A 22,832-nucleotide genomic window follows, 5' to 3' on the forward strand; every position below is an offset into this window, starting at 1 on the left:
AACACAGTAGGTTCAGGACATCACAGAGTAGAAACACACACTAATAGCTAGGCTCGAGTGTAACTGGCCGACTGGTACTCTACCCCGTGAAGGCAGTGAATAATCTGCCGCTGACTGTGGGAAGCACGGGGACTTTCAACAGGAGCCTGGTGAGATGAATGACCCCAGGTGCGCATGGACATGGAAGGAGGGGGAAACAAAAAATGAAAAGGACAAAAAAAAAATAAACACAAAGTCCTGGTTGCCGAAGCACTGGCTGTAACAGTTTGCAATGCATTGATCAAACTGACCACAGAACTGTCGCTGCAACCAAGTGGCGTTGCTAAGCATCTTTGAGATATTTCTTCATGTCTTGTGAATAACTCTGTGAAGGTTTGAGTGGCAGTAATGAATAAACTGTTCATTCTACAAAAGGAGACATTTTAATAAGAATGACAATTAATCTAATCGGCCCTTTAATCGTTAATAATCACAAACAATTCAGTCTTTTGTTAGCCGATAAGTTTGATGATTATCTATATGCATTAAATGAGTTCCTGTGGTGGCGCAGCTCCATTATGTCTTTATTTCTGCCTATTTGTTTTTCATGTTGTTCACAGTGTGGGAGCACAGTGTGGTAACTGCACACTAAATGCTCTCATACATTGTTTTTTTGCTGTTGTTGGCTATTAATCAAATGAATCGTGATACATTACCGTGTGGGTGGTAAAACATAAGTGAACAGCCTGGTGCTTTGCCTATGTGTCTTACTTTTGTTTTTAGACATAGATATAAAAGTTGTGGGGTAGCTACTGCAGGGTGTTTGCACTGCAAGTAAAATGAATTGAACTTGGAATAGGAGAGGAATAACCGCTAGAAAAGGGTATACATTTGGAGTCTCCAAATGTCCTTTTTGAAGATCCGTCTGTAGAATTGTCATATCTTGTGCTAACTTCAAGTGTTGGTACTTTTACCTGAAACTGTAGGAGGTTTCTTTTCTGGCTTCTAGTTTACCTGATGTATGCATATAGTCAGTGTGGTTCAGGAGCTGCAGCCACTTTAATATAGGTACAGTGGCACTCATAAGATTATGAACCCATGCTAAAGTTGACTAAAAAGAGGAATAAAAGAATAATTTTTTGTAAATTGGTCTCAATACCTTAATTAAAAAAATGAGGAAAAATCCAACCTTTAAGGACGCCAATTTTCTTTGTGAATGAATAATGTATCATAAATAAATAAATGTTCTTCCTTAACACTGTTGTAAATGTATAAAAAAAAACATAAGAGAGGCATGAGATAGAGCAGGCAGGCAGGTGGTTAAGTTGGAAACAGAAAAAGATGAGAGCACCCTTGGTACTTTACAAGCCCAATAAAGCATATCTCTCGCTCTCTCTCTCTGTCTCCTATCTCTCTTTCATTCTGTCTCTAGGTCTCTCTTTCTGTCATTCTCTGAGGGTAGTTAAAGGATAATAAACCAGATAGTTGAAGGTCTGTATTGATTTCGGTGATGCTTGAGACAGATAGCGGTCTGAGAGGCTTATGTTCTGCACGGTGATAACTTTGCTGTTATCTGAGGCCAGAGTTCTTACACTGGAGGGCTGCACTCGTCCGCTGAATAGCTCAACACAGCCTTGTCTGACTTTTCTCTGCATGAAATAGAAGCTTCAGATAGATGGCAAAAGAGAAAATGGCTTCACGGACATTTAGGGTTAATGTGTGTTCTGCGTTACCGTACTGTAGGTGCTCATTAGCAGATATAGCACGCGCTGGAAGTGTTCAAACTAGCAAGTGTGATTCCACTGTCTTCTCTGTTGCTAAATTCAAAGTGTTGCTGGGACCCTGTCTACACACCTTCACCACTATGTCTCATCTCTCACTTCTTTCCATTTTTGTCAACCCTCTCGCTTTTCTTCCTCCTCCTCCTCCTCCTCCCCTCCTCCTCCTTTAGCACCACCTTCCATCACCTTCCTTTCTCTCTCTGTATTGGCGTTTCACAGATCCATCAGGTTTTAAAACACCTGTTTGTTTCGTGTCCGTTGCTGAGTTGTGGCACTAAAAGGTGTCACATTGTGTAGCCTATGTTGACTCAAATGCTGCTTTGGGTGGATGTTGTGTGTCTGTGCGGTTTGGTATTTGGTTAAACGGGACTGTTAGGGCTGAGAAGGAACACGCTGAAATGATCTGATGGCTAGATTGGTCTTCTGTTTGTAAATGTGCTTCATATATACATATCATTTATTAAAACAGCACAGTAACAGTAAATCAAATTCAAATAAAGGAATCTTCAAACTTCAAACACATTTTGTAACATATACTAAATTAAGAATGGGCATGAATTGCTGGAATATATTTACAGTTGTGAATTGCTGAAATTATTGTTTAGTCATTCAATCAATAGAAAACCCAACAATTAAAATAAGAGATTAATCATTTAACAAAATGCCAAACAGTTGCTGCAGTTCTAGCTTATCAAATATGAGGATTTAGTTTGCTTTTACATGTAAAGAAAAACTCAACACATTTGGGTTTTAGACTGTGCATCAGACTTTAGTTTAGGCTCCAAGAATTTGTTTCGGTGCTCTGTCACTATTTTAATTGGAAAAGCATTTAACAGATTAATTCATTGTAAAAAAAATAATAATTTGCAGCGGCCCTAGTTCAAAGTTATACATATTTTAGATGTGGAATGCCACATCAAGTATATTTATATAACCCCAAATCATAAGTTGGTATACCAGAGGGCTTTACAATTTGTAGGCCCTATGACACCCTCTATTCCAAACTTTTGATTAAATATAGCATGGCTAACTGCATCCATTTTTGGAGGATTTAAACTTAGATTTTGGTGTATTGTTACCCGTTAAGCTGCTGGGAAAAGAAGCCCTCTCTCATCATTGCATCCCAGCATTTATACCTTTTAAGCATTGTGTGTGTGTGTGTGTGTGTGTGTGTGTGTGTGTGTGTGTGTGTGTGTGTGTGTGTGTGTGTGTGTGTGTGAGTGAGATTCGGTCTCTGGTTTCAGGCTTTTAAGATGTTGCAGATAACACTTCTGTGCGACCATCCACTCAGGATACAGTTACTGTGTTTGTAGCGATGATTTATTCCCTGTGGAGTTCTGCTGATGCTATTGAAACCTAAACACTGTTTAGCATTTGCAGTGGAGGCTCACACACACACACACACACACACACACACACACACACACACACACACACACACTATCAGGATGTTGCCTGAGGGAGCATTTTGCCTGGTGAAAAGCTCTTTATGTGTCAGAGACTCTCCAACTGTCCCTCTGAGAGATGGGCCAACAGTTCAGGTTACAACAGGATGGCTCGATGACTGATGCAAACGCTCATGTCAGAGCTCGCTTGACTTCAAAACTTACAGAATAAGTTACCCAAAATATTATAATGGAAATGGAAACTTTGCAAAAGTCAAAAACAAACACTGTAAGGCTAAAGAAAGTTTTCTCCTGTGATAAATATTGTTTTTGAAATCTGCAGACAGCCAAACTTGGTAGACTAAAAACTGTGTACCAGATGTGTAGAGTCATAGTTGACTTCTTGGGCTTCTCTACCAGTGTCTACTGAATAGCAAGATATAAAGGGATAGTTTAATTAGGCAAAGGTGCTGCCAGATTGCAGATTTTTTTTTCAGAGGCAGTGCTGCTTTGGATCCAAAAATAATCTCAGTAGTTGAGATAAAGCTCAATGGACTGCGCCAAATAACCTCAGAGGAACAGTGGTAACTAACAAACTTAAATTCCAAAGAAGAAACTCTGGAGAAAATATGTTGTAAAAAATGGCAGATTTAACTTTTCTTCACCCAGCATGACAGAAATAACATCACACCACAGTGTACATTCTAATGTAGTGAACCCCCTTTTTTCACCACCATGTTTAAAGTGGTCTTTTTTGTGAATTAGTTCTTTGATGTTTCATCTTCAGTTTAATATTTCATAACGTATACAACAAATCACAGCAAGCATGACAATTAGCTCTGCGCATGTTAACCTCAAAGGATGAGGTGTCATCAAAAGAGGGATGTTACCCAACTCATTTTATGACTTTGGCACAATTTCTCTTGTGTTTAAACATCATGTTTATTAGGATATTATGACAGTCATGTTAAATACTGGAATTAAAGAGATGCACTGTGTTGCATCATATTAAACTGCTGCTTTTTACTAGTCAAGCAAAATGAAATTGTGTGTGTGTGTGTGTGTGTGTGTGTGTGTGTGTGTGTGTGTGTGTGTGTGTGTGTGTGTGTGTGTGTGTGTGTGTGTGTGTGTGTAGCACCGTCCCCAGTGAGTGTGGTGAGAAAAGGCCATACGGACAAAAGCAACATCGCCCTTTCTTGGGCAGAGCCTGATCGCCCCAACGGCATCATCCTGGAGTACGAGATCAAGTATTTTGAAAAGGTAAAAATAATCCAAGTTTTTCTTTTATTTTGCACCTTATACGAAGCTATGTGTCTCTGTCCACTGACCTTTGGCCTCTGTGGTTTGAGCAGTGTGAGCAGTCGAATCACGAACGCTGTGTTTGAGCTATGTTACTGGTTACTGGTTGCACGGCATTAGTCATTCGACTGCTCATGACTGTTTTCCAAGATGGCGCCCACATGTAAACATGAACGCTACTGTCTTTATAATCTATCTTTTTAATAAACTGTCTGTACACTTCAAGTTCTCAATGCTTGGGTTTACATGTAGGGACCCTCATTATGCTACCGTTGAAGTGTGGTGCTATTTTGAGCCTTGTTATATGGTGGTATAAAATAGCGATTTACCATCTGCCCCGAAAGCTAGCGTTAGCAGCTAACCACCAGTTTGCGGAGCTTGTTTAAAGCTCAAGACACATTCTATTAGCATGAAAACAGATCCCAGAGAACGTTTGACTCGGTACACATATGTCATTAACCCCTAGGTTCATTTTGCGCCGAAATTGTCCTTTAACACATATTGACTCAAGTCTTTTTTGAATTTGTGTTTATTTTATTAATGCTTTGCTCACCTAAATGCAAATTAATTTAATTATATACAACCATCAATGTGTTGAGCTAAAGCCAGTACCACATGACATCGGTATACTTAGTTGTGTATGAAGTTATCTGATTAAAACTTTACTTCCAAATGAAATGTATATTTCATAGTGTTTGGAGTGTTGCCTTGTGCTCCACATTTTTAATGTGTTATATTTGAAGAAACGTATTGACCAAGATTGCTCCAATTGGCCATTATCAATTTAGTGTGAAGTGTTATTTTTATTTTTACTGAAGTGGCCTTTCATGTGGCAGGGTTTTCCCCCCTCTTTTTTTAAGTTGGACTTGGGTAGAGACAGCAATTTGATGCTTCTATTCAGCTCATTGTTCCTGTGACCTTCCTCTTTTCTCTCTTTAGTCCTCTGATGTCATCTTTTCTGGGAAGGTCAGAATAAAGGTATACAGGAGAGCAGAGCAGGGTTTGTGGTCAGTGGTTAGCTAATGGCTTCTGGCTAATGGAGAGAGCATTTAAGCTGTGTTTAAACCTGATGTGGTTACAGTTGGGAAACTGATCCTTACACACACGCACTTAAACACACACACACGCACTACAGGTTGCTGGGAAAAAAATGTGCAGGCAAGACGACACACATGCAAAATCTGCAACAGCAAATAATCAAAGATACAAAAACATATGTAAGACTAGTGAATGAATTACAATAACCCCCTCTCCCCTTTCTCCAACAGGAGCAGGACTCCAGTTACACTATTATAAAGTCCAAGGAGACTGAGATGGTGGTGGAAGGCCTAAAGCCCTCTTCAGCCTACATCTTCCAGGTCAGACATGGGTCAAAAAAATAAATAAATTAAAGACAGTCATAATAAAACAATTTGATGACAAAAAACACTTGTGTAGTAACTCTAGTGTAGTCTGAGATGAGAAAAAGGACGAATAAACAATTAGAAAGATGTAACATAAATGAAAATATGATGGTATAGTCAGTGGTGGAAGAAGTATTCAGATCCTTTACCAAAGCATGAATACCACACTGTAAAAAATACTCTGTTACAAGTAAAAGTCCTGCATTGAAAATGTTACTTAAGTAAAAGTATGTAAGTATCATCAGGAAAATGTAATTCAAGTATTAAAAGTAAAAGTACTCAATGCAGAAAAATCCTCACATTTCAGAAACTGGAAACGATCCAAACTGTTGTGTGTTTAATGGTCTAATCATTTCAGCTGCAATTCTAGGCCGTTGTATTGTTGGGTAGTTTAATTTAGAATAAAACTTTGTATTTTTATAAATTGCATGTGTTTTGTGTACAACAATCTTAATTTGTAAAGTAACAAGTACTAAAACTGTCAGATGAATGTAGTGGAGTAAAAAGTACAATATTTCTCTCTGAAATGTAGCAGTAGTAGAAGTAGAAAGTGGCATGAAAAGAAAAAGACAAGTAAAGTACAAGTACCTCAAATGTGTACTTAAAACAGTACTTGAGTAAATGTACTTATAATGTACATTACACAAGTGGTTATATTTACTGTAGATGTGATATATTTGGATATGTTGCATTCCAGGTGCGAGCCAGGACCTCAGCAGGCTATGGCGCATTTAGCCGACGTTTTGAGTTCCAGACCAGCCCTTACTGTGAGTACACGGGAGAGAGAGCATGAGCATACAAGTTCAACTTGTACGTGACTCCCACCTGCTTTTTGGAGGCTGCATCAACAGCAGATGCCAGGTGTGCTTTTGTGTGTGTACTATTTGTGTCTAATCCCACCTCTTTTCTTTGGCAGTAACTGCGACCAGCGAGCGTGCTCAGGCTTCGATAGTAGCGGTGGCCATCACGTTGGCTCTGGTCCTCCTGGCAGTAGTCGCTGGATTCCTGCTCAGTGGACGGTAAGACGCGTGTGCAAGTGGAAGCACATTAACTTATATTGAATGGCCACACACACAGTGTTGGGGAAGTGACTTTTAAAAAGTAGTGTTTGCTCGTTACTCGTTATTTCTTAAAAAAGTAATCCGTTACTTTACTTAGTTACCCCCTATGGAAAATAACTTTTTACTTTACTCGTTACTTTTACATTACTTTTAAAAGCAGGGGTCTCTGGCAGAGACTGAAGTTAATTATACAAAAACTATCTTTGACCATAAAGCCAATCTCTGGTTTATCAGTGAAGTGTCTGAACTACACTGCAGACTGGATTCTCTACTCACAGAGTGACGGCTGATCATTATGAACAAGTCCAGCGCGGGTTGAATGCACATCGGCAGGTCATCGGCGTTACACGTGTTAGTGTATGTAATGTCTGTATCAACTTGTACCGGTCGCGCAGCCACGATGGTCCGTGCATTGTCGTAGACACATGCAGCCTCTTTTCTGGAAATCCTTGCGTGTCCGTGCAACCGACGCAAGTCCACAGCGGTCCGCTGCGTGTATATATGAGGCCATCTCCACCGCATCCATCTGTGAGGTTGTCAGCTTTGTGTCTCCCTGGCTCAGAGCGCCGTCCAGCAAAAAGCCACAAAGCTTAAAATGCTCTCAAAAGTTAGCTTTGGCTGCTTCTCGCTTGCCATGATTACTCTGCTACCAGCCTCTGTCACGTCCCGTGTGGAGCTTGTGAGCGCGCAGCTGAGAAGGCAGTGTCGCTGTGAAATCTGTCCCTGGGAAAAGTAACGTTGCGCCGAATTGAAAAAGGAACTATGTTTCGTTACCAAAGTAACAGTAGTCAGTAGTAGCGCGTTACACTACTTTTTACCCGAAAAAGTAGTTACGTTACTGTAACGCGTTACACCTTTGTAACGCGTTACACCCAACACTGCACACACATGAGAGAGGCTGCTCAGAGTGTGAAACTTTCTAAACACAGTTTGTATCCTTTTGTACAGCACAGCAGTAATGTACATTTGTGAATATGTGGATATATATGTTAGCTTAGTCAGAGGACATCCTCTTGTCCTCCTCTGACCTATTGCTGACTAACAAAAATGACCAAATACCAAATCTCATTTGTGACCCACATACATCTGTGTTAGAGCAGCATTAAGGGATTAGATACACGGCTTGAGGTTAGAGATTTGTAATAGGTCAGGATTAAGGGGTTGCTTTTTAGGTTATAGCTTCAGGGCTGATGCATACAGGCCTCCTCAAGTGTGGTGGTGACACAACTTTGTTGTATGTTTTACATCCGCATTCAGCACTCCATACATAACACACTGCATTAATGTTGCATCTTCATTCCTCCACTCTCGTCTTACCTTGTCTTGGAATTGGTACAATCAACTTTCTGATATCTTTTTCACACATGCACACAGACAACATACATGAATGCAAATTCTGTATATAGCAAGGGAAGCTTTCAAACACATGCAAAGCACATAATCACTGGCCCGAGTATTAAGCTGTGTTGAGAATCCTCACATGATCTTATGTCCTTAAAAGTCCCTTTTATTTATCTGCAAAAGTCAATTGAACTCTTGAACTTTCTTAAACACATTTTTCTATGATATGTATCTAATTAAGTTAATTACCAGCTATGCACTGTACTGAACCATAATTAACAAAGCTGAGGGCAGTTTGACAAAGCTCAGCCTGTGAAATCAGATTCACATGCATGGTCTGATGTTCTGTACATCCGCCCATCTCTCCATACATGCTTTTTGTATTATTGATCTTATGGATCTGTTCATTCATTTTTTTCATCCATACACACATTCTGCTGCTCGTTCATTCATTCATTCATTAAGCTCGCCGTCCCTTTAACTGTTAGGCCATAATTTAGTAATTTACTTCATCTTTATTGAATCAGCGGAGGCTCTGGTAAGGTTCACGGATTAAAAAACAAATCAGAAAGAAGCAGTGGTGATTTTGGTTTAGCCGATCGGGGATGAGGATTGCTCTGGTTTCTTGTGGGGGAGGAGAGATGAAGGATTGCCAAGTTTTCCAGAGATGGATTTGGAACACAAGCACCACAACACCCTCCAACTACTGTATCCCTGCCCCCCCACCCCCCTTCTCCTGCGCCTGCATGACCCTCCAGACTTTACACACATGCATAGACATCCGAACACAGCACACATGTATGTAGACACACGCACATACGCGGGGATGCATGTACGCATGGGTTAACACACACACACACACACACACACACACACACACACACACACACACACACACACACACACAGGCGCACACATGTAGGAAGTTGGAGGGCCAACGGGGCATGGGCATGCTCAAACCCCTTGACTCATCAGATCCGGCAAACTAAACACCCTCAGGCAGACACACATGGACAAAACACAGACACACATACACAGAGAATCCCCTCCCCCACACTATCCAGCTGCCCATACCAAACCCCTCCAGCCAAGCCTGGCTGTCCTACAGAGAGCCCTGATGGGAAAGACTTGGACATGACCCCTGCGTATGTGTGTGTTTTTGTGTGTTTGTCAATGTGTAAGTGCACTTGGGCTTTTTGTCTTCAAGAACTGAAAAATAAGGAAACCTGCGGCATCTAAAACATTTGGTTGACTCTTGTTTTTTACAAATGCAATAATGTAAAGCAATGTATTTACCTCATTTGTACCTCAGTGTCATATGTTTGCATATGTGTATGTTTGCGTGTCGGATTAAGTTTAAAAAGCAATCCTCCTGTTTATCTCTGATGCTGCTTGTCTAAATATTGAAATGCATAAGCTTTGAGCACACAGACACACATACACACACATCAAACAAACAAATACAGGTTTTGGCCAATACATCAGGGGAGACACAAAAAGCGCAAGACTGCTCTCTCCTCTGCCAAAAGTCAGAGTTGATCTGTTGACAAGGGCTTTCTTGGAAAATGATAGTATTTGAAAACTGCCCTCCTTTGCTAATGTCTAAAAGGCTGGTATTTTTCAGCATGTTCAGCAACCTTGAATTGTAAGTTAGCAGAGGAAATAAAAAGCTTAGGTTGCGCTTAGATCCAAGTGTGGTCGTGCTGTGCGTTGGCCAGGATTTGCTTCTCTGTGGCTGGGCCATTTTGTGATATCTTCACTGGGATCTCTTTTTGTTACCTTTTGTTGTCTCTGAGTGTAAATGTCACTGTTTGCTCTTTGTCTAGATATACAGTAAATAAAATGCATGAAGGCGTACAGTATTTTGTGCTATCTTGTACTAGAATTTGGGAATGTATGTAAGAAAATTATTTACAGTAGTTGCTACATGATGCTAAAAAAAAGAATGAAACTGTACTGCGGACCTTTTTAAGCAGAGGAAGTTGAAATAATTAGTCCATGAGGTGTTACCATTGTTTTGTCTACCCCCTGTAAAGTTTTCTGCCATGAAACAAAAAAAACCCACCAGTCACTGCTTTTACATGTGCACAAAAACAATACTGTGACATGGCATTTATTCCGATGTGTTTGTGTGTCCCCTCTCTCAGGCGGTGTGGCTACAGCAAAGCAAAACAGGACCCGGAAGAAGAGAAGATGCACTTCCACAACGGTCACAGTAAGTTTAAAAAAACAAACAAAAAAAAAAAAACTAATTCTGTATATGTGTGTGTGTGTGTGGGTGGGGGGGGGGGTCTGGGTGTGTGGGCAGTACAGTTCCACTACATGTACTGTAGAGGGTTCAAACAGCGGTCATGTCTGTATCAGTTTGTCCATTCCCGTGTGTGTGTGTGTGTGTGTGTGTGTGTGTGTGTGTGTGTGTGTGTGTGCGCAGTTGCAGTGTTTTGTACCAGGAGCTATACTTTAAATAACAGACCGGATCTATGGCAGCCATGTTGGCAGAGGACACACAAAAGCTATGATTAATAGGCCGTGACAGCTTAATATATTTGGCAACATTTCTGGCATTGTATCCTGCCATCCATCTGCTGGCTTCAGAGCCGACCGTGACCGTACATCAGGAAAAAAATCCCACAGTGCCAGTATGTGTTGTATAGTCATATAATTCATATTTAAAATGAACATTAATTACTTATGCCCACAAAAAGTGACTTGTTTTGGGGATACTTAAAAGAATCAACCATTGTATTTAGCTCTAGATGCAGATTTGTAGGTACTGTCCCTTCAGTTGAAGTCGTGTTTTTTAAAAGGTAGAATAAGCATAAGGGCTTCAGGTGTTCAGAGCATGTTCTAAATCACTCCACCATAACAATATAAAAAGGCAGAAATAATGTTGATAAGGGGTATGAAATATGGATAGAAACTATAAAAGTATACATTTGTATGTATTCATGTCATAACATAAGACATTTTGTGGAAATGTACATGACAAACTCAAATCAAGCCACTACTTGACATTGATCAAAATTGCTAGTAATTCCTGCTCCTGGATTTGCAACATTGCCTGCAACGGCCTAATACATTTACATTGTTATCTATGTATGTATGTATGTATTGTGGATACAAGCCTGAATAAATGTTAATGATTGTAAATTACATCTAAATGGTAATGATGCCATGCATGTGTGTCTGCAGTAAAGTTCCCTGGGGTGCGCACCTATATTGACCCCCTCACCTATGAAGATCCCAACCAGGCGGTGCATGAATTTGCTCAGGAGATTGACGTCTCGTTCATCTCCATAGAGAGGATCATCGGAGCTGGTGAGTCAACTCTGTGTGTGTGTGTGTGTGTGTGTGTGTGTGTGTGTGTGTGTGTGTGTCTCTCTCTCTCTTACAGATGCTCTGATTCATATTCTGAGCATCCGTTTGGGGCTGATTTTTCCAGAATAATGTATCACAGAATACATTATTGTTTGTTTTGAAGGTAACCTGTTCAGTCAAGCATGCTCAGGTACAAATACTCTCATCTTGTAACAGCTGAATTTCAAACAATACCGGTACACACTAATTGAACAGTAATAACAGCAATGAGTCTAGCCTAATTGTGCCATGTTGTTTAGAATTCAACCATTTTCTCATTACCTCTACAACAGGGCATCATTTTTTCTTCAACCTGCATAAACCTGTCACATTCATAATTGCACGTCATTGTATAGACGCACGTTTACACACACTGAATTAATTCGAACACTATGCTAAAAAAATGACAGCTCTCGCTGCTATAATTGGTGTTTGTGCCCTGATGACAGATTTGTAACATTTGTGAGCTTTACAGGCTTTCTTAAGGGCGTTATACAGTAGCCACAGCCCAGCTGGCACGCGCAAATGTGACGTCATGGAATCGCCGTAACTATTTATACCCGCGCTGGTGGTCGCGACACTAGTTGCAGTCTTCTCCTGAACAGACGTGGCGCTAATGAGGAAAGGTTACAGACTTTGCTCTTTCTACGGACTAGAAGAAGAAGAAAAGGTAAACAACGGCAGAACTGGCATCAGCATTGACATCAATGCTTTGATTTTATTCGATGACCTACTTCGTCGGATCAAGCCTTTTATTCAACATAAAAGAACTCCTCTTAACCCAGTAAGTTTACAAGAGAGACTTGCAGTCACTCTGAGAGTCCTGGCATCCAGTTGCCCAGGAGCTTGTTCATGCTTCCTGTTTCTGCTTTGTCGCGCGCCGCTGAAAAAAAAAAGTGCGCAACCTCTGCTCGCGCGCTATAAATTTGGGCGCGCCGGCAAGATCTACGTCATTTTGACGTCACGATGGCGTGCGCCAGCTTGGCTGTGGCTACTGTAAAATGGCCATAACTGTGCAACAGTGAAATAGGCCCTTAAGAATAACACTCATGTTGGTTTGTAGGTTCCTATCTGTTGTGATAATGAAGTGAGTTGAGTGATGCTTGCCCGGTATTTATAGGTCAAACATTTGGTTGCATTGCGACACTGATTCCAAACAACATAGGAAAATGCATTGCAATTGGTAGAGCAGTTAAATAACAGAAGAAAAATCAGTATCAAGTTCTTGAATCTTTCCTTATGTGTGTTTTTTATTTTTGCTGTTCTGTTGGGGTTCTCTGAAGAACTCCTAATTCTAATTTGGCGTTTCTTTAGAGGTGTTCTCTTTCTCCACAACTTGTATATACTTTTACATCCAAAAGTAGATTGGGGTTGTTGTCTTGAAATTTGTAAGGAATGTCAAGAGAATAATTTGATTTACTATGTCACTATCAAAGGTCTGGTTCACAATTGGACAAGACTTAAAGGTGGTGATAAAGGTGGGCTGAAATGTTGAGGCCAAGCTTTGTCTCTTTGGCTCAGGGGAGTTTGGCGAGGTGTGCAGCGGACCGTTGAGGTTGCCTGGGAAAAGAGAGATCCAGGTTGCCATAAAGACCTTGAAAGCGGGCTACACGGAGCAGCAGAGACGCGACTTCCTGTGGGAGGCGTCGATCATGGGCCAGTTTAACCACCCAAACATCATCCGTCTGGAGGGCGTGGTCACCAAAAGTGAGTTATCAGCATGTCTGTTTCTAATCAGACTTTACACACTTTGTTTTGCTTCATGGAAGATTCACCCTGCAGGTTTAAAAAAAAAAAATTTCAAATATGTCACAATGCCGAATACTAGGACTTCTCATATGTCAGTTGCACTGTGTTGATGTTGACGAATCTCAAGCACAACTTGTCAGACTCTGCTCTGGTTTCTCCAGTCTATAAGCTGACAGGGTTTTTCAACATCCATCAGATTCAGCTGTTCTTGATCAGTCAGGTTCAGATGTGTTTTGACAGCTTCAACTGTGGTTTATCAAGCTCAGTTGCACTTTTGAATTGACCTTTTTCTGACTCATACATACCGTTTATGGCTTATATCAAGTCACACAGTGATAAAATGAAATTGAATATATTTCAGAAAGCTTCAATATTGCCAATCTGCTATTCAGCCAATATAATTAATTACAGAAGTGTCTGAAAATAATACAAATAGACATAAATGTATTACTATTTTTGTAGTGAAGTATGTTCTCATATTGTGCTTCTCAGGCAAGCCTGTGATGATCATCACTGAATACATGGAGAATGGATCACTGGACACTTTCCTCAAGGTAGGAGGACAGAGGGGGACAACAATGCATTAGAGAGGTGAAAACAGGGAGACGGAAGTGAATGATTATAAGGTGATGGGGAGGAAGAGTATGAGAAAGAGTAGGATGATAATTATAGGTAGTAGACAGTGGATAAAGAGGATGGTGGAGAGTAAAATGTAGGGAAAGAAAAGGAGAAGGGTAAGGAAAACCATCATTGAGTCTCAAACATCAATCAAAAGGAATTGCTTGTGGTTTATGAAAAATAAGTGGGGTTGGCTCTTAGACATAGATCAATGTTGGTCTGTAAGTGGCAAATGGGCAGGGTTAGAGAGCCCCTTGCTGATAGGCCAAATTGGGAGGACAATTACCACAGGGGAGGAAAAACATTCAATCCTCTAAAAAAGGATATTTATGAGAGCGATTTGTGGTGAAGATACGCCACTGTGGGAGAATATGTCCACCGAAGCTATCATTATTCCAATCTAATACCTCATCATTCTACACATTCAAGCAGAAATGAACTAAAGAAAAATATGTGATAGTAATAATTGTTTGTGAAAAATGCTTGCCGGTGTTGTGCAACATGTACAATGTGAACAGTGTAAAGATGGATAATCACATGAGCCCAGACAGAGTGTGTCTACAGGGTGCAGATTTCAAAACTCTACAATTTTTGAAATGTTTACTTGCCCCGACTGTGAGACAGATCACTTTGCCAGAAAATAAAATAAAAAGACATCTGAGCACTCAGGGCTGGAATCACGTCTGTACTGTCTAGACAATTTGGACTTGACTGAGAGGAGAATGTGGACTATAATGAAGGCTGGCAAACCTGAGTGAGTGATCCCTCTCCAGAGCACTTAAGTCTACCCACTGGTTACAATGGCAAGATGCTCAGTTGGCGGACAAGCCTAAATCCTGCATGAAAAAAGGAGTAAACTCCCACACCAGATGGCTAATGGAGAGGTGAGAGAAATAAGGTCGTACAATTGCATGATGGTAAAGGCATATTTCAGAACCACAGTTATGGAAATTTGGGAAAGCTGAGAATGATGTGGTGGTGTTTGGAGGTGTGCTTGATAGGCAGACCGGAATGATGCTCTTTACCTGAACAAGATATCCTCCTAAGGCTATGTTTACACTTAGCGTTTTGGTTCCAAAAAGCAGCCAAGAGCGTCTTTTGTTGCTATAACAACAGCTACTGCTACAGTATCCTAGAGCGCTATGTGGAGCGGTGCTAACGTTAGATAAAACAAAGCGAGAGAGAGAGAGAGAGAGAGAGAGAAATGCTACTAACGTTACCTTAAACAAAACAAGTTCCCTGAACAGGGAGCACCCGATCATATCGTATAGTGGAATAGAAGGGTGATGTGAGACAAAAGGCAGAGTAATGACGTGCTACAGGGCTGTGGTCAGTGCAGACTGCTGCCTTGTGTGCCTTGGGGAGTCATTCTGGATGGCAAAGGCAGGCAGAGGAGCTGGGAGACCAGCAGGCGGAACAGCACAGACAACCCTGTGAAGTAATTACATGGATGGTTGGTGTACTGAGGCCAGTATAAGTAACACAGCCATGAGAGAAACCAGGGGCTGGACTGGCTCCCAGATTAAGGGTCACAGCTATGGACAATGCAGTACAAGGCTCATAACTCACATCTTTGGCTTAACATCTCATTTCACATGTAAGTGGGATGTTCTGCTGCTGCGAATGGATGGGGAAAGTAGTAGGAGTGATGGAAACTGTTGAAATCCAAGAGGGGAGAAGGACTAGGATGCCACATGTCTGCTGTTGATGAGGGGAAAGTTAGAACTTTTACATTTGGAATGGAGGAAGTGCAGGCTTGAACTAACAGTCAGAGAGAGCTGTCATTGGGTGAAGTGAAGTGTGATTTATGGTTCTGCGGAGGCTCCATGGAGAGCTTTTGCTGTAGCCTACGTAAGTGGCCTGAAGTTTATAATTGTGCGTTGGTAGTGCGTCGATCTCTTTAAGTCTTAAAGAGATCTAGCAGGACCGGCATGTGTGTGTGCGTGTGTAGTGTGTGGTAGAGCGAGTGAGAGAGTGACGGGGATTAGCTTCAGAGCAAAACCGACTCTAGAGTCATAGTGCGAGAAACAAAGTGTCTCCCCTGTGCTTTCTGACCAAGGTGGGAAATCTGTAGCAGGAAAAGTTAACCCTCTCCTTGATTCCATGTTGTTTATGGAGAAGGAGAACCAGGAAATGAGCAGGGGAAAATGCATCGCTACCAAGCCACGGCCGCCGACCGCTGTGTCGTTACATTTTTCGAGAGGTGCACATCAGGCAACGATGTAGGGTCCGGCATAGAGTCTGTGTCTCCACGTACATAGGTACATAACCACGACGTAGATTTAATACAGAAGCATAAATCACGCTTAAGAGGGACCCTGGTGGAAAGGTTTTCAATGGGAGAGAAAGAGCCTAATGTATGAACTCCTTCTCCTTTAGCATTTAGCAGTCAACCTATTTTTTTTTCCTTTCTATGGAAGCTGTTTACACAGCACAAAATCAATTGCCTCAAGTGATGTCACTTGAGTCAGCATCAGTTGGGGCTGGATACTACAATCTGGGTGTGTGGAGTATAAAGAAGTGGGCTTACAAGACCTCTGAAGCCCACTTCTGATCTCTGTTTGAGGCCAGCGGCTCAAGGCTACATTAGCAACGACTAGCATCTCACTCCCGAATCTCTACGCAAACTGTTCATGGGATCTGAGTTGTATTGTGTGTAATGCAGGCGCCAAGTTTTGACAAGGAAGAATAATGTGTGAAATAAAAAAAGATTTAAGATATCTCTGGTTCTGCTGCATTGATTTTAATCCTTTTTTGTAAAAGGTCCATCGTGACTCCAACAGTGCTACAGGAGTGCAAGGCTAAATCAGTGGAGTAGTCTTTTAGGTCTGTCGGCTCTTTCAGGGAGCTACAGTGGTAGAGAGAAAGCACATTCTGTCCTTGGAAAAGCGTTCTTTCCCTGTCATCATTTTACCTTGGTTATTAAAAAAGACCTAATTATTAACATTGGGATATGGAGATTTGAAGGTCCCACAAGGGAAAGTCAAGTCGGGGCTCGAAGTGAGGAATGAGAGAGTGACCGTGACCTGCAGGAGGGAGACACGGATCAGCTGGTGTCTGTACCAGAGGCAGCGATTTCATACCACATGGTGTGGCTCTGGACAGCAGGGCAGCAACCAGCTCTGGGCAGAATGAGAGAAATCATTACCAGTGTTGGGAGTAACGCAATTACAGTAATGTATTCCTTTTTGCTGTAACGCAGTAATATAATGCATTACTAATTAAATTTAGGTAATATTATACCTGTTACAATCTCAGTAACGCGAGTTACAACACATCATTAATTTAGTAGTGTTTCGTTTTTTTAAGAATTCACCAACACCGCGAAACATTTCTTTACTGGAAAAAAAAGCCATGAGTATTATTTCCTGTTGCTGTATTCAGTGGTTGAAGTGACTGCAGAGACAGATACATTTGCGAGATGGACATTATTTTCAGGAGTTATTACGCTGCGTTAAAGCGAGCTGTCCCGTCACTGTTCCCGCGGTCAGAGCCAGAATCAGAGACGGTACGGACAACATCTGTGTCCCAACAGGTGACGGTACGTCAGCGCGGACAGCAGTGTGTCCGAGCTGCTGACCGATAGAAACAAGTTGGGAATAAATGTTTAGGCTAACACTTTTTACACTTTTACACATTTTATCAGCCGTGGAAAGTAACTATGCTGTACTTCAGTACAACTGTAAGGTACTTTTTAATTGAGTATTTTCATTTTCTCCTACTTGCCTATTGTACGTTTTACTTCTCTATTTTTATAGCTTTATTTACTTTGCATATTCATATTAATTATACGAAATATTATGAATAATCTATGATGTATTAAAGTGAATAAAGAGGAGACTTTATTGATCCGGTGGTGAAATTAACTAGCTACCTGCCAAGTCAAACTTCCGCTGTTATTTTGGTGACAGTGACTCAAAAATTAATGCAAAAGTAGTGTAAACATTACAATTCAGAGACAGTAATATTGTAATATAACTAATTACTCTCAAATGACAGTAACTAGTAATCTGTAATGTATTACATTTTGGAAGTAACTTGTCCAACACTGATCACGAGATGTAATTGTGATCATTAGAGACAGATAATTTGAAATTTATATTTCTGGGAATGAGAAGTTTAATGAGATTAAGATGTCTTAATGTGGTTACCCTCAAAAGCCTCCACCGACATCAAACTGGGAGTTTAAGTTGTATGTGCAGAGGTGTGTCTGTGTTGCTATACTATAACTTACAGTAATTGGCTTTGTGGTGTTAATGGCTGTGTGGCTTTCATGCTGGAAGGCAACCCTATGAGTGGCCTCTAACGTAGCTTAGTTATCATTTTTTAACGCAGAGGTCGTGCATGTCCTCTTACTTTTGCCTTTCTGTATTATATTTGGAAAATGTCCCAGTTTTGCAGGCTACACACAGAAAAAACTACAGAAAAAAAAAGATCTGCATTGAAGCACATTATTTCACTGCACGTTTTCCAGACAATTTCTATTGTCAAAAATGTGGGAACTCCATTATCATTGCAGATACTATGGAGAAGCACGGCATCGACCATATGCTACATAACTGAAAGTGAACAGCATTCATAGTGGGGGCTCCTGGTGGTCAATTAACTAAATCCTACATGATTTCCTTTCAGTGGATTTGCCATAATGTGGATTTTAAACATGTAATATGATGTCTTCTACTCTGCCCTGAATGCTATCTGTCCACTGTTCTCATAGACTGTATGTGGTTTAACTAAAGATATCGTAACCCAATTTATTTTTGTCCTGTTTGTCTCTTCTTTCCTTCAGAAAAACGATGGTCAGTTTACTGTCATCCAGCTGGTTGGTATGCTGCGTGGCATTGCATCTGGCATGAGGTACGAATAAACACAAAGGCAGAATGTGTAACTGAACACATCATCAGGGCACAGTGTTGTAAGGTTTACCCCTCTCCTTTGTGCTGATAAATGCAGATACCTCTCCGACATGGGCTACGTCCATCGGGATCTGGCAGCTCGTAACATCCTGGTCAACAGTAACCTTGTGTGTAAAGTGTCTGATTTCGGCCTGTCCAGAGTCCTGGAAGATGACCCGGAGGCTGCGTACACCACTCGGGTAAGACTGTGATTGTTTGTGTATGTATAATAGGGCTGCAACCAATTGTTCATTTCAGTTAATCAATGTCCCAGTGCTCAAGGTGACATCTTCTAAATGCTTGTTATGTCGGATCAACAGTCCAGAACCAAAAAGGTATTTTTTGGCAATTTACAATGATATAAAAGCAGCAAATCCTCACATTTACAGCAAAGGTTTGGTCGTTTTGCTTAATAAACAACTTAATAAATCAATTGTTGTCAGTTGTCTGCTGATTGATTAATCATCTAATTCTTTCAGTACTAGTGTGGGAGAGAAAGAGGAGGGGTAAACCAGAGGGCACACTGTTGTATCTTTGAGGACATTTATATTTAATCCGGTGTGTATTTCTGTGTGTGCGTAGTGTACTGTGGTATATCAAATTTTGGATTAAGTTGAAAACTCCTTGACAGAGTCTCGCTCAAACAGAATACACACTCACACACACACACACACACACACACACACACAGAAGGTAGCAGCGGGTTTTAAATTGAGCTGTGTGTCCCAGGCTGAGTGGCATCCTGTCAGCCAGAGACTGGCTGCTTCCTGCAGGAGGAGGGCCAATTAGTACCCAGCTCGGTCTCCGCAACACTCAATTAGCACTGAGTCTTGCTGCCTTAGCGCCAAATATGCTGTCATTCACCTCTCACTGCCAGGCTACATCTCTCTCTCTTTCCCTCTCCCTCTCTCTCTCTCTCTCTCTCTCTCTATCTCTATCTCTCTATCTCTCCCTCCCTCTCTCTCTCTCGCTTTTATACTCTCACTGAGAGAGCAGTGAGAATAACATAATTCACACTCTTCAAATAGGCAGACCCTGAGATATCCCATTGTTCATCAATACTGCATCAAACTAATTTGACTGCTCATCAGCTGAAAACACATTTTCCTCTGGAACTCAGCAGTCACCCTGTGAACTTTTCTATCTTTGCAATGAAAGCGCGATAATGAAGATGAGGAAAACAGGCGGTGGGAATGTCTGGCCCCCCGTCAGAACTTGGAATATGTTAAAGAAAGTGAAACTTGGTATCATGAATGTGCTCCTTAATTGGCATTCATTAGTTTAATTGTGGGTCGGACCACATGCGGAAGAAGTGTCTCAATTGCGGTCTGTTCTTCAGTTTCCGTCTTCGTGTAACAAAATGTCAAAACTTTGAATGACTGCAGCTGTATGGAAGGTTGAGGTTACATGTTTGAAGCCTAGTTTTCTTTAAACCCAACAAAGGTGGTTGCATTATGTGGTGAATGTTCTTGCATGTTGTCACAGGGCGGGAAGATTCCTATTCGCTGGACGGCTCCAGAGGCGATCGCATACAGGAAGTTCACCTCAGCCAGCGATGTGTGGAGTTACGGGATTGTCATGTGGGAAGTGATGTCATATGGAGAGAGGCCATACTGGGAGATGTCCAATCAAGATGTGAGTTTGATGTGATGATCTTTTGCGTGCATGCTGTATGTGGTTTGTCCGTTTAAATTTGAATTGAACTATCACTCCACCAAGTGGAAACATGTTTTCACCCTTTAAGTGGTGCATGCAAAGAAAGAAAGGCGGATTGTACAACGGCCATTAAGTAGCTAGGACAACTGAGAAAACAATCTCACCACAAGGCCCATATATAAACATTGTTATGGAGCTTTCAATCATATCACGTGATCTTCATCTGCAGGTGGAGTTTGCCCAGTTATCAAGAAACTGTGGATGTCCAGCTTTTCTTTTTGTTCTCACTAATTAACACAATATATCTTGTTTGTTTAATCCATAGGAATTAAACAACAATGTGCTGTTTTTCAGGGGTAGGGGAGTTATGTGCCAGGCTATTTATTGGCCGCAACCATTAAACATCCAGGGAGTCTGGTTGCCTGGCAACTGCCCAGAGCCAAGAAATACTGGTATTTAACAAAGGAGATACCATGTTAATCAGTGACTTTTAGAGGTGTTGTTAGGACGATTAGTTAGCATTTGACAGAGCCAAGCTAGCTGTTTCCCCCTGTCTCCTGGCTATAGCTTTATATTTCACAGACTGCTATGAGAGTGCTATTGATCTTCTCATCTAACTCTCTGCCAGAAAGCAAATAAGCATACGTCCTCCCAAAACTTTAGCTTGAAGGACCTTGGAAACAGCAGTTGAGAAAAACTGCCGTCTTCAGCTGCTGCTCAGCTGCAGTTTTCAAGGTTGAGAATGAATTTTTTGTTTCTCAACCATGGGGTGGCTTCATAGCTTAACACAAGTCATGATATATTTTGAATTACAGGTATATTGGTCTTTGTTTCATATTTACCAATAATTTAAACAATTCTGTAAAATAAACAAAATATGTCATATTCAAGTCAACATCGCAAGACTCGCAAATTTCTTCGGTCAAGAGAATTTCAGGACTTAAAAACAGACAACTGAAAGCCGTACAGCCCGAATAAAATGCCTTCACTTAAACGTTAACAGCATAAAATCACAGGTATTTTTGTCTGTCGTTTTTCAATTTGCATGCAAAGTATTTTGGTAACAAAGCCAGGCTGCATTGTTCCTTGCGGACTTGTGTATAATAAAGACAGTGGTGCAGACGTCGAGGGAGAAGTAGGTGAAATATACATGTTTTCTGTAAGGAGGCTGAATGAAGGTTGAAATAGGGAGGGCTTTGTGGGAGCCTATTATTATAAATCCATCACTGCAAAGTGTGGACAATGAAAATGAATGAATTTAATGGAAACACGCAGAGAGACATTGCGGGGGTGTAGAGAAAGGTGTGCGTAAGCAAAAGCGTGAAACAGGTGAATACGCATGGAGGTGCAGAGCTAAGCAGAAAAACATGGCAGGGAAAATAGCAGGCTGTACACTCACTTAGGCTATCTATATATCTCGAGTGGTTAATGTTGGTAGCTAGTTATCTCTACTCAGCAACAACCCAAATGAAATGCATGTTTTATTTGAGTATTTATTAGGATTAACCCCTTGAGATGTATCGTCTCATTTTCGAGGCGGTCCTTAGGACAAATATACAGCACTCCCAAGCCTAACTACTCCAACACCAACTGACTCCCCCCATGAAAAATACAAAAAATAATAATAATAATAACTATATATATACATGTAAATACACAGTAAGTTTACATGTATCCCAATTGTGCTGCTGTTTACAATATATGCACAAACAGGTGCCAACACATTAAGGAGGAGGAAAGTATGAAACAAAGAAAAGAAAAAGAAAATCACGTGTCATATCAAATTAGAAGCAAGAGCAGGTTGATTGTAGATAATTAAAGACAGATGCCTTAAAGAAACCAAATGAAGTAATAGATCTAAGTGAGCCGGGCAAGGTGTTCCAATCAGATGGGGCTTTAAATTTAAAGGTACATCGCCCAATTTCTTTGGAGATTCTGGGACCGAAGAAAAAAGGGGTTCTGCGTATGTCTCAGACTTTATGTTGACCTGAGACAACTGTGTCTGTTCACAGAGAACTGCCATAATGCCATATGGCGATGAGTGAGAATGTAGCTTTTGCTTCAGATACCGCGCACACACACTCGTTTCCCGCCCAAAAACACACGGGCAACATATGCACGTACAGCCCTCCAGTAACCTCTTCATCCCCCTGCTTCAGACCTCTTCCTCCTCCTTTTGGTTATTAGGCTGTCTGTCTCAGAGAAGGGAGAGAGAGAAGAGGAGGATGAGAGGAGAGGAGAGGAGAGGCGTTTGATGTTTAATTGAGAGCGTTATGCTGGATTTTCTCTGATCTGCGCCAGTACAAGT

The 22,832-nt window shown here is 41.1% G+C and overlaps 1 protein-coding gene and 1 long non-coding RNA gene across 4 annotated transcripts in view; one reads left to right on the top strand and one right to left on the bottom strand.

Moving 5' to 3' along the window:
- Positions 1–22,832, top strand: part of LOC116045127 (ephrin type-A receptor 5) — a 75,340-nt gene that overhangs the window by 37,695 nt on the left and 14,813 nt on the right. For 2 of the 3 annotated variants that reach the window (XR_004895012.1, XM_031292642.2), the window contains exons 6-16: positions 4,281–4,405; positions 5,713–5,802; positions 6,545–6,614; positions 6,764–6,866; positions 10,397–10,464; positions 11,442–11,567; positions 13,128–13,313; positions 13,848–13,909; positions 18,763–18,830; positions 18,927–19,068; positions 20,354–20,503. Coding sequence is in view for 2 of the 3 variants with exons in the window: in XM_031292642.2 (XP_031148502.1) it covers positions 4,281–4,405; positions 5,713–5,802; positions 6,545–6,614; positions 6,764–6,866; positions 10,397–10,464; positions 11,442–11,567; positions 13,128–13,313; positions 13,848–13,909; positions 18,763–18,830; positions 18,927–19,068; positions 20,354–20,503 (1,190 nt within the window). In the remaining variant the exon portion in view is untranslated. The remainder of the gene's footprint in view (positions 1–4,280; positions 4,406–5,712; positions 5,803–6,544; positions 6,615–6,763; positions 6,867–10,396; positions 10,465–11,441; positions 11,568–13,127; positions 13,314–13,847; positions 13,910–18,762; positions 18,831–18,926; positions 19,069–20,353; positions 20,504–22,832) is intronic. The other variant, XM_035991489.1, reaches the window with a different exon arrangement.
- LOC116045128 lies at positions 5,873–15,170 on the bottom strand. The gene is made up of 4 exons (XR_004103859.2): positions 15,034–15,170; positions 11,642–11,646; positions 10,339–10,348; positions 5,873–5,884 (listed from the first exon to the last, which is right to left on the bottom strand). It is a non-coding gene; the product is annotated as an uncharacterized LOC116045128 (long non-coding RNA).

The sequence above is a fragment of the Sander lucioperca genome, chromosome 14 (genome assembly GCF_008315115.2).
Source record: "Sander lucioperca isolate FBNREF2018 chromosome 14, SLUC_FBN_1.2, whole genome shotgun sequence".
Taxonomy (NCBI): Eukaryota; Metazoa; Chordata; class Actinopteri; order Perciformes; family Percidae; genus Sander; species Sander lucioperca.